Raw genomic sequence first — 11207 nt, 5'->3', positions numbered from 1 at the left:
ACAATGTGAAAGAGGTGGTGTCGTGCGACGGGAGCGAAGTAGCAGCCCGGTACATTGCGCGGAAAAGTATCACTGCGCCACCGAAAAACATAAAATTAACGCTAAGAAATACTTCTATATAATGTCTGTCAGCGCTGCAATCTCACTCAATTTTTTTTATGTAGCTATCTCCCAGTAGACAGCTCGTAGCCGCGAGCTGCCGTTGCAAGGCAAGCAAATGTTAACACGCTGCTGCCGTTACCGTGTTCCTGGAGCGGTGTGAAACGCTCTTCAAAACTAGCCACCCGCAAGCCTGGGGTGTCCCTGCATTTAGAAAGGCTTACCCTGAACTTTCAAAGACGGCCAGGCAGCATAACATTGAAGGTAATTAGAAAGCTCCAGTTTCTGAGCGAACGGCGCAAACCTGACTTGATAACATTCTCGTTTGCCGCACCTTCGGTGTTCGATGTGGAATACCCTGTTCAAACTACGCCTTGAAATGATGTGCGCATTGCGTAATCTGCCACTCATATTTTCTCTTTTTTCGGCAACTTCCAGGCCATTAGCGCTACAACACGTGCGTCAGTATTTTGGTGATATGAGATGTGGGCTTTTGTAAGCAGAAAAGAATGCAAGCTGCGGCGAAGCGCCTGTGCGCACTGAAACTCCTGCCGAAAACATAAAACTTTTTTGACTGGGATTCTGGAAAAAAGGAGTATCCCAGCTATTTTATGCAGGATTCTTGCAGAAAGCTTGTGCTCACAAGGCGGTATTTCATTGCAAGGTTTGTTTAATTTCTATGCGCTTAGTAGAAGTGCCCTGACTCTTTGACATTAGGATATATAATTATTGTACTAAATTATCACCCAGTCGTTCAGACGTGGAGGCAAAGATTTATCAGGAGCGTGTTGCCGTTGCCCCTGAAAACGTGCCTTTTCTGTCGAAAGAGACGCTGGACGACAAGGCGCAGTGGAAGCGAGCAAGGATTCTGCACATAGCTGGAACTAAGGTAAATGATTCGTTGCAGCGCAAAATCTGGGCTCCTTCCTAAGGTGTGACTGCGGGCGAGTTTCGGCGCGGCTTTTTATGCCCACATATCGTTGACAGCCAAGACAATAACTGGAAATCGTGGGTGCAAGAAGAGGGAAGGGTTCCCAGAGAGCCATTGGCATTCCTCCGAGTCTGCTGTATTTGCCATGAGTCAAAAACCTGTCTAGGAGGTAATGCATACGTCAAGTAAGCGTCATCCACACGGGTTTCACCATTGTTTGGCCAGAAACCGCGCGCGCGTGTTGCCCGTCGCGAAGGGTGGGCCGTCTCCCAATGTCGCGTTGGAAATCCATAAAACCTTGTCCGAGGCGAATTTATATATGTATTATTGCGTCCTACAACACAGCAATGTATCCTGCTGTTGTTATGTGCCATTTTGTGCTCGGGAAGGAGGCGCACAACTGCTTCGCGACAGCGCGCGCAACACAGCGGGAGCTCTCGGACTGCCCCCGCCTTCCTGACAGGGACGCGCGCGCCGCCGTCAACGGCGCGCGCGTCGCGCGGGAGTTAGATGTGCAGGGTGCGGAGTGGGTAAAACAGACGCTTACTACAAGTGACACAGATGATTGCCATGACGTCCGAGGCTTAAAGCCCGAGTCACACTGCGGAAACACAACAACGACATGAACCAAACATGTTCGCAAGCGAGCCGTCAACAAGTCGCCCAACCAACTTGTCCCACAACTTCTTTTCACACTGCACGAACGGCAGGGAAACGAGACAGGTTGCTGGGGTGCTCCCTCGGGTATGACAGCTTCCGGAAACCGGAACAACAAACAAACAGCGTTCGTGGACACGGTTGGCGCTGTTCACCGGCCGGGCGAATTTCCTGGCGACACCGCACGAACCAAGCACTTTGAGGGTGATTCACCGCTTTTGTGCCTTTCGTGCTTGGAAACTTCGTTTGCAAAGTGCAAAAAAGAGCGCTTCCTTTCGTGGTAATGCTGTCTGCTGCGGTACGGGGTCTTGCAGGCGGGTGCATACAGACGGGAAGGCTGCCCTGGCCACCGTCGGCTGGCAGGTGCGGCCGCCGTGGAGAAGCACGTTCGATCCCCGTCGCATTCTTGTGAGCAAGCGTACACTTCTGACGAACGCGGTTCTGTAGGGAGCCAAAAGGAATTTCCTGTTCCAGGGACTGCCTCGGCTGCGAGTTCCAGAAGTTTCTTGACGGGTTTGTGCGCGAGAACCACCCGAGCAGGAGCCGATACGAGCGTGCCAATTGCTCGCGTGAACATGCTGCCGTCGTACTCGTGCCGCCAGGAAAGTGACCTGATCGCGATGAATGAAGAGAGGCGTTTTCCATGAGATATAACAGACCCAAAATATCAACGGTGTGATCTGAAGGAATCTGTGTTTCAAGAGATCGCTAGTTGGGACTGTATTTCACAGGTGAGCGCGAGTTACCAGTTACCTGTCCTGCTATTTTTGAACTTGAGATGAAGAAGAAAGCAGTGGCGCATTTTTTTCTTTGAGATAGCAATCAGAATAACTTTACTGGGTTCCCATTTGATTGCAAGAATGACGCGTACAATTATATCTTTTTTTTAGTACTCTAAGAGCGTGGAACAAACTCGATGAATCTGCCGAGATTGTGGCGTGATTTGTAGTGACCGGCCGGGTTGATAATGCATTGTGGAACAGCAGCGCAAAACACAAAATGTGTAGAAGTAGACACAGGGCACAGAAAGTAGACGCATGTAGTCCGTGTTTAATTCTTCCGCATGAAGTTTTCGAAAACGCCTTTCTCAGGCGCCCTTCTCAGCCAGTCGATCATCCAGCGCGGTTTCTCTGTGGTGGTGGCTGGTCGTCCGAGTCAGAATCGAGCAAGGCTGCACCTCAGCCGCCGCGCACGATCATAGTTCGTCCGATATTCTGCAAAACCGCCAGTAGCTACGACAGCGCAAGGTGTCTCCAGTTTCCGCGCTTGTGCACACGCACGGAGGAGAGCGCGCGAGCAAAGGCAGAGAAGCGCCGGGGAACGCGATTGAGGTGGTTTTTCCGGTGTGACAGAGAGTTTGTGAACAAGCGGCGCACATGTGGCTAACACAGGCTGGCGGGAGACAGCGACATGTTTACCCTCTGTTCGTGTTGACGCGGTGTGACAGGATCGCCAACCCGACGAAAACACTGTTTTGTCGGACGGGTGTGCGGACTGTTTCCGCAGTGTGACTCGGCCTTACGTGTACTGCGTTTTGAACGACACGACATTAAGTACTTCGTTTGCTGTTTCACATATCTGGTATCACCTGACGTGCCTACTAAACTGAATACTATGCTTACTTGAAAAAGTGCAACTCATTTAATTTTCACAGATCCACGCAAGCGAAAATAGCGGGGTAGCGCATATGTCTCCAGCACCTGTCTTGCTGGCAGTTACAATTAAAGGGACTATGCAATGAATTAAAAGCCACTTGTAAATGTTTTCAATACTTAGAAATGATGCTAAGAAGCATTCACACCAAGTATAAGTCTACGGAACAGAGCCGGCAATTTATTGTGAATTTTTAAAAAACCGCGTTTTTTAAAATTCGCGGGTCCATTGGTGTCTTCGTAGGGACCGACTTTGAAACTGAAATCGGGAAAATAGACGTCACTAGTCCCGTGATGTCGGCAGGCCACCACACGTTGTCATTCGCTGGAGCCATGGCAGCCACGACGTCACGGGCACGCTTCCGGTAGCCGTGAAAATCGTCTGCTCGTGCCGCCGCGTGACCCCGTCGGACAAGCGCTAGCCAGGGCATTGCCTTCGCGAATATGTTGTCAATTTACCTCTGCTGCCTTTTTCTGTCAGGAGTTCGGGAGCCACTCGCAGTGCCTTTGTCGCAGTGACAAGCAAGGAAATCCGACCTGCGCCGCGATCCAGGAAGTTGAAGAGAGACCGGAGAGACGCTGCTGCTGGGGTGCTGGGTCTGGGTGCGACAACCGGAAGTCGCAAACCGAACGTCAGTGAATGACAGGTCTCCTCGATTTGGCTGCACTTTCTGCACTAGTTCAAGGGTGCTGCACTCTGGTGCTCGATTTGGCGAGTGCAGCGTGCGCCACCTGCACCGCCGCACTTCATTTGACATCGTGCAAGCCTTTTCGTGCACGAGTTCTCTGCACGTTTGCACTCGCGCCGCTGTCAGTTCACTTCAGTCAGACTTCAGTGCACGAGGTCACGAGGTGCCACAGCAGACGACATGAAGTTGTTTATCGATGACCGAGAAAGGGACGTGTTCCCCGTCGTTGACGAGAACGGGGTCCATGCGGCCGGGGAACAAGGAGGATTGCTATACGAGACGGAAGGTGAGTGTCACCATTTGAGCACATGTGACGGTGATAACAACAATAGCACGTGTGTGGTAACTTTCTCGGGCGCGCAGTTCGCACTGCTGCTCTTACCACGATGGCTTGCTGATCCTGTTTTTTTCTTTACTCTTTATTTTTCGTAGACGGCCTCCGCGTCAACGTTCGTTTTATGAACGAGGCCGACGGAGATGGCAGTGCCCAGCTGCACGGAAGCCAAGGGGGTACGGCCCCGGCAGCCGACATTAGAGGTGCGGCCCCGGCAGCCGCTAATTCACAGCTGGCGATGCCAGACCCAAGTCCGAGCGCCGAGGCCCAGCCCGATGCGGAAAGGGGATTTTTGCCGAGGCCTAAGACGCTCCTTCTGATAGCAAGATATAAAGAGTTCCTCGAGTTGGGGAGCAAGAAAGGCGGCTTCAGGTAAGTCGTGCATTACTATAGTAAACAAATTTGTATATATCTAGCAGTAACATTTAATTTTTTTGGCTTCTTGCGTGCGCATGCATTACTCCAACATATGCAGAACGAGAAAGCTCATGTGGACGAAGCTGGCGGCCCTCATAATTGCCGAGTTCGGCAGCAACGTGACTGCGCTTCAGGCCGAAAACAAATGGAAATCGCTAGAGCGAAGCTACAAAAACGCAAAAGCGAAAAATAATTCATCGGGCCACTCTCGAGTAATATGCGAGTACGAGAGGTAAGTAAATTCATTAAATTTTGTGTTTTTTTTTCAAACAGCTATAAAAGCTTCTTAAATTTTTCATTTTACAGGGAAGAAATTGAACCCAGCAGCGAGCCCCAAGCAGAGCCACAGCCACCAAGAAAAAGGCGTCGCAGGGACACCCCTGTAGAAAGCCTATTGAAAATAATTGCCGATGAGGAGGCTGCCCGGAAAAAACGACACGAAGAAAGAATGGCTGTACTGAAAGAGCTGATTAGTGTCGTCCGCTCGAATAAAGAGTAGAGATCTAAACGTGTCGGGCAAAGAGTTTTTCTAGCACTGATGCTGAGCAATCATTTGCCTTCGGCTCTCAGAGCACGCTGGTGAGGCGATTCCGATATCTTCATCGTCGTTGCCGACATCTTCAAGGTGAGGGTTGTCTCCAAGCTCGGCCATGAAATCTCTTTCGGCATTACACAAATTGTGAAGCACACAGGCGCCCAGTACAATCTTGCAGCACTGCAGAATGCTCTTGGCGTCAACCAGATACAGCCGCCTGAAGCGTTGTTTAACAAGCCCGAACGTATTCTCTACAGCCACTCTTTGCTGGCTATGGTACTTGTTAAACTTCTTTTACCAAGAAGGAAAGCTTGATCCATTGTCCCTGTAGGGCGTCAATAGCCACGGAAGAAGCGGGTAGGCCGAGTCACCAAGTATGTAATTGTCCCCGCATTTAGTGGTGGCTTCCGAGAAGAAGGGACTCTCTCTCAGCACGCGGGCACGCAGAGCCGGGGAATCCAATGAATACATCAAGGAATTTGTTCTGGTCGTTGCAGATTCCCTGCAATATTATCGACGGCCACTTCTTCCTATTGATATAGGAAGCAGTGGAGTCTTCGGGCTTGCTAATCTCGACATGGCTGCCATCAATGCAGCCAACAGTATTGCGGGGACCTTTCCCACCACTCTTAGAGAGAAAACGTGCCTTGCTACGGTCATTATTACAGCGCAAAGACGGCACAGACAAGAAGGGGACACAACAGCGCTGACTGTCAACTAAGTTTTATTCAAGACCAGCAGGGTTTTTATACCACCTGGCGATCAGAACAGGAAAACAAACATACAAGAATAGCTGCAGGCATGCGCAAGGGTACAGTAACGGCGGTTATCCGGCACGTGTCAGATTTCACTGTCTAGATACTTCATCTCTTTCTGGGACAATGCCACTGATGGTGCGCTTATGCACTCGTCCTGCAGTCTTATAATCATAGCAGCTTCTATTATTTCTCTTGTTAATGTGTCTCGGTGTTTCCCTATGACACTCCATTGCCTGTACATCGGTTTACATTTATCGTGGCTGTCATCTTCTGCGCTGCAGTCCCTGCAATGTTTGGCTACGTGGCCTGTGGTAGCCACACGTGCGACATTGTCACTGTGCTCTTTTAGCCTTTTGTTGAGACAGCGGCCAGTCTGCCCGATGTATTTTTTCCCACAGGACATGGGCAGTGAATACACCACACCTTCTTTACATGGTACAAAATGATCCCCGTGTTTAACTTTACACCTGCGCGTTTTGTTAGTCGTGCAGTTAACTTTTTTGCACAAGCTGGAAAGCTTTTCCGGCGCTGAAAATACTACGTCAACGCCTGCCCTACTTCCAATTTTTCGGAGGTTGTGCGACACCTGTTGGAGATAAGGCAAAACAACAACCTTTCTTTTTTCCCTTTGCCTAACCGGTCGCTAGTGTCGCGAGGTCTCAGGTTTTTTAGCTGCTTTTCTGCCACTGACACTAGTACATCGGACGGATAACCAGCCATCGTAAGGCGATCAACTTGTTTCGCAAAGCTCGACACACTAGCGAACCGGTTAGGCAAAGGGAAAAAAGAAAGGTTGTTGTTTTGCCTTATCTCCATCAGGTGTCGCACAACCTCCGATAACTGGAAGTAGGGCAGGCGTTGACATAGTATTTTCAGCGCCGGAAAAGCTTTCCAGCTTGTGCAAAAAAGTTAACTGCACGACTAACGAAACGCGCAGGTGTAAAGTTAAACACGGGGATCATTTTTTTTAAACGTCTTTATTTCTGCATTTAGTAGGCCGATACCTTGCGGCAGAACTAAGGTGCTTCATGGAGGTTGGGGTGGGGGAGTGGTTAAGGGTGGGGGTGAGGATGGGGGTGGGGGTGAAGGTCGGAGTGCGGGTTGGGGACTGGTGTCCACTTCTTCCTCGAGGTAGTGTCGTCCCGAGGTCGGCTCCGCGAAGTGATGGCCTGGCCCTTCATCTTCCTTGAAGTAGGAAAGAAAAGTTCGCCAGAGCCGGAGTGCGTCTGATGGCCCGATGTGCGATGGCGGATCGACCCATTCCTGCAGGGTTCCAGGTCGAAGCCCGCCCAGGGACTTGAGTGCTCTTTCCCGTACTGCGTCAAAGGTAGGGCAGCTCCACAGGAGATGTTCGGCCGTGCCTCTGGCAGGGCACGTCGGGCACTGAGGAGTCGGGTATGAGCGCGGGTTTATGAGGTGCAACTTCGCTGGTGATAGAAGCTGGCCGGTCTGGGCTCGGCGAAGGAGCACTGCCTCCACTCTCCTTAATGCGCTATGTGGACGGCGATATAGTTGCTCAGGGTTGGCCAAGTGCTGGAGTATGCTGCGACGATAGCGTTGTGCGCGATGCCATGTCTCCGCCCTATCCATATGGGGCGATGACGGGTGCGCAACGTCATCAGGGGGCCAAGAAGCGGAAACGAATGTGGATCCAGGCAAAGGTGCGGAAAGAGCTGCTGCGCGCGCTGCCTGGTGTGCCTTTTCGTTTCCAGTGATTACTTCGTGTGCAGGAATCCATTTGATAATGACAGTGTAGCCCTCCTCTCGCAGGCGACGGGCTTCTGTTCGAATAGTGTTGAGAACGGCATAGTCAGCTCCCCCTGCGCGGCAGGCGGTGTACGCTGCTTGTGAATCTGTGTAAACATGGTAGGTGCAAGGAGCCGGATCTTGTCTTTCTACTATTCGAGTAATGGCAAGTCGTATGGCCATGAGTTCGAGATTGGTGACGGTGTGTTGCTCGGAAAGCCGTTGAACTACTGAGGTATCTGACACAGAATCGTGACAAGCTATTGCGGCACAATGTTGAAACTGAGCGGCGTCCGTGTATAGTTGGAAGGCTCCTTCCTGGGCTAACTTGTATGATGTCTTATCGTGCCGTTTGGCGGCAGCTTTGCGCCTTTGAGGATTAGCCGAACTCATATTCTTTGGTAATGGCATACCATCTAATAAGTCGATCAGTTCCCATGGCGGGGCAGCGGACGAAAGTGGCTCTAAGTTGTCAACGTTGTAGCCTAATGCCCGCAGGATCTGTCGGCCAGCCGCCGTTGTGGAGAGACGGACTCGCTGGGCTAGCGATTGCTGCTCTGCCAGATCCTGTAGGGCATTGATTTTGCTGCATGCGTGTAGGTTCTCTACAGGGCAGTACTGCGGCAGACCAGTAACCAGGCGCATCGCCTTGCGATTGATTCGCTCAAGCTGAAGGCGTTGGGTTGCGTTAAGCCGCATGTACGAATATGCGTACAGGATTTTTGATGTTATGAGTGCCAGGGTAATCTGACAGAGCCCCACCTCCTTGATTCCCCATCCACGCGCAGAGACGCGGCGCATAAGGTGTAATGCCTGATGACAGCTATGCATCGTGTTGTGAAGCCAGCTTTTGGCTCCTCCATCCTCGTCAATAAGCATGCCGAGTATACGGATTGTTTCTTTCCGGCAGATAATTGAGTGCCCTAAATGAAGAGAGATAAGTTTGCGTTCGGCCTCGGCTCTTACCCGCGAACCATTTAATACAACCACATACTCGGTTTTTTCGGGAGAGGTTTCCATTCCACACTTCTTGATGTATTCATGGACGGCATTAAGGCCTGTTTGTAGGGCTAGTTCTTGCTCTGCAGGGGACCCTGAATTAGTCCACAACGTTATATCGTCCGCATACACGGCAAAATTAAGACCGGGTATCGACGACAGCATTGGCGGGAGACCTGACATAGCAATGTTAAAAAGAGCCGGTGATATGACAGCGCCTTGGGGGACACCTGTTTGGTTATGTTGCCATTCACCCTGAGTATCTCCAACCATTACCGAGAAAGTTCTTTCTGCAAGAAAGGCTTTCACGAAGCGGTAGAGGTTGCCGCCTATCCCCACTTCCTGTAGCCGGCGAAGTATGGTCGAGTGGGGCAAGGAATCAAACGCCTTTTTGACGTCTACCCCAACAACCACTCGGAGCTGTGCGCTGCTAGGGTATGCGAGAACGTCGTTATAAAGCCTTCTGAGAATGTCTTGGGCACAGAGCCCTCGACGAAAACCTACTTGCATAGGAGACAGGACGTTGTACTTGTCTAAGTACCATTCAAGTCTTCTTAGAGCCATACGTTCCATGACCTTACAAAGGTTGGACGTCAGCGATATTGGCCTGAGGTCTTGTAATGTTCGACTTGGCTTGCCAGGTTTTGGAATTGGTATTACCACTGACTTCTTCCAGGCAAGAGGAAGATCACCGTTGGCCCAGTACTTGTTCATCTCTTTCAAGAGGGCAACTTTATGTGACTTGGGAAGGTTCAGAAGTGTTGAGTAGCGTATACCATCCGGCCCTGGGGCGCTATTGTGATTGGAGTCATACAGAGCTGCCTCCAGTTCGTCTAACGTGAAGGGAACGTCGTAATCGTTTGATGTACCTGATACGGGGTCCGCAGGCAAGACATCTGCATTTTCAGGTTGGGGAAAAAATACCTTCCCTGCTTGTATAGCTAACTTCGCCGGGGAGACATTCAATTTCAAGGCCATGCATTGGGCAGGGGAAATTGGCTTCTTGCGTCCAAGGATAGCTCGAAATATGTGCCAGGCCTTCGATAAGTTAGCTGCTCCATTAAGTGAGTGGCACAGCAGCTGCCAGTCTTGGAGAGCGAGCTGCAGAGTATACTTCTCAACTTCTTGACTGATGCGAGTGAGAGCACGCCTCCGATGGGGTGTCCGGCCTGATCGGCGATACGCCTTGAGAGCCCGAAGCCTACGATTCCACAGATTCAAAAGGTGGGAATCCGGCTTTGGGGCATCAAACTTGACTGAAAGCTTCGTTGTAGCTTTCTTCTTGGCATCGCTGATCTGAGTAATGAGCTCGTCTAACCCTGTGGGAGCGTTCACCGTACCGAGCATTCTACGAAAATCGTCCCATGAGACGTGCTCCTCTATTCGACGGCGTTGTTGCCGCTGTAATGACTTTCGCCCTCGAGGAGCCCATGAGACCACCACGGGATAATGATCACTGCCCATGACATCATCAGCCCTCGACCATAGGATCTCACTGGGATGAGACACTAGTGTCAAGTCGGGGGAAGTGTCTTGTTGACCTTTGTGCTGGCCAAGGCGAGTAGGTAGCGTGAGGTCGTTGGCTATGGTCAGTTTCGCTCTGACAATTTGCTGCCAAAGGTGCCTTCCCCTAGCATCTGAGTGATGATATCCCCAGCTGCTGTGCATGGCGTTAAAATTACCCCCAACTACAACGCGATCCTGGGGATATAACCTTAAGAAGTGTTCTACAAAAGACATATCTACTCGATATGTCGTAGTACCGAATGATCGCGCATAGATTGAAAAAACTAAGGCTTGTTGGTCGCCATCTAAGCTAAGGCGTACTCCCGCTACCTCCTGCGTCTGCGTGCACCACGCGGAAGTATCTAGTTCAGTGTGGGCCGTGCGCGACAGAACAAGAACGCATGCCTGCCCATTGGCTATTGGAGGCGCAGATCGCGATCCTGGCCCGGGACGCCGGTGCTCTATGGAAGGGGTGCAGTAAGGTTTGTACCCTATTAGATTGGGCTTATTAATGCCAGTCTCCTGAAGCAGGACAGCTAGAGGAGGCGTTGGCGTGATGGACAGTCTCCTCTGAAGTTCCGCTTGTTTGCGACGGATTCCCCGGCAGTTCCATTGCAAGAACCATATAGGAGAGTCCGAAGCAAAAATGTCATGTGGTTTCGCGCTAATTCCTGCCATTATTAAACTGAAAGGTACGCGGAAGTGAAGATGATGTGTGCCCAATTTCGGGCTCTTGATTCGGAGAAACCTGTGACATTCCCAAGAGTGGGAGCATACGCTTGATCACCTCGGCAGTGACCAGTTCGATAATGCGCGTGAGCTGGTTTTCATCTAAGTGTAGCGTACGCGAACTATCTTTTGCAAGATTCGTTTGCGCGTCGCGT

At 51.0% G+C, this 11207-nt stretch overlaps 1 protein-coding gene across 1 annotated transcript; it reads left to right on the top strand.

Annotated features, from left to right (window-relative positions):
- Nucleotides 1-4137: 4137 nt before the first annotated feature.
- On the top strand, nucleotides 4138-5278 carry LOC149354511 (uncharacterized). The gene is made up of 4 exons (XM_089577515.1): nucleotides 4138-4314; nucleotides 4461-4734; nucleotides 4838-5011; nucleotides 5053-5278. Exons 1-4 carry the CDS (start codon nucleotides 4209-4211, stop codon nucleotides 5276-5278), a joined length of 780 nt encoding a protein of 259 aa, XP_089433641.1. The 5' UTR covers nucleotides 4138-4208.
- Nucleotides 5279-11207: the final 5929 nt, after the last annotated feature.

Source organism: Amblyomma mixtum, chromosome 3, assembly GCF_055824585.1.
Source record: "Amblyomma mixtum isolate Tamu chromosome 3, ASM5582458v1, whole genome shotgun sequence".
Classification (NCBI taxonomy): domain Eukaryota; kingdom Metazoa; phylum Arthropoda; class Arachnida; order Ixodida; family Ixodidae; genus Amblyomma; species Amblyomma mixtum.
Note: the sequence above shows the minus strand (reverse complement) of the source record. Positions and strands in the feature narration are given on the sequence as shown.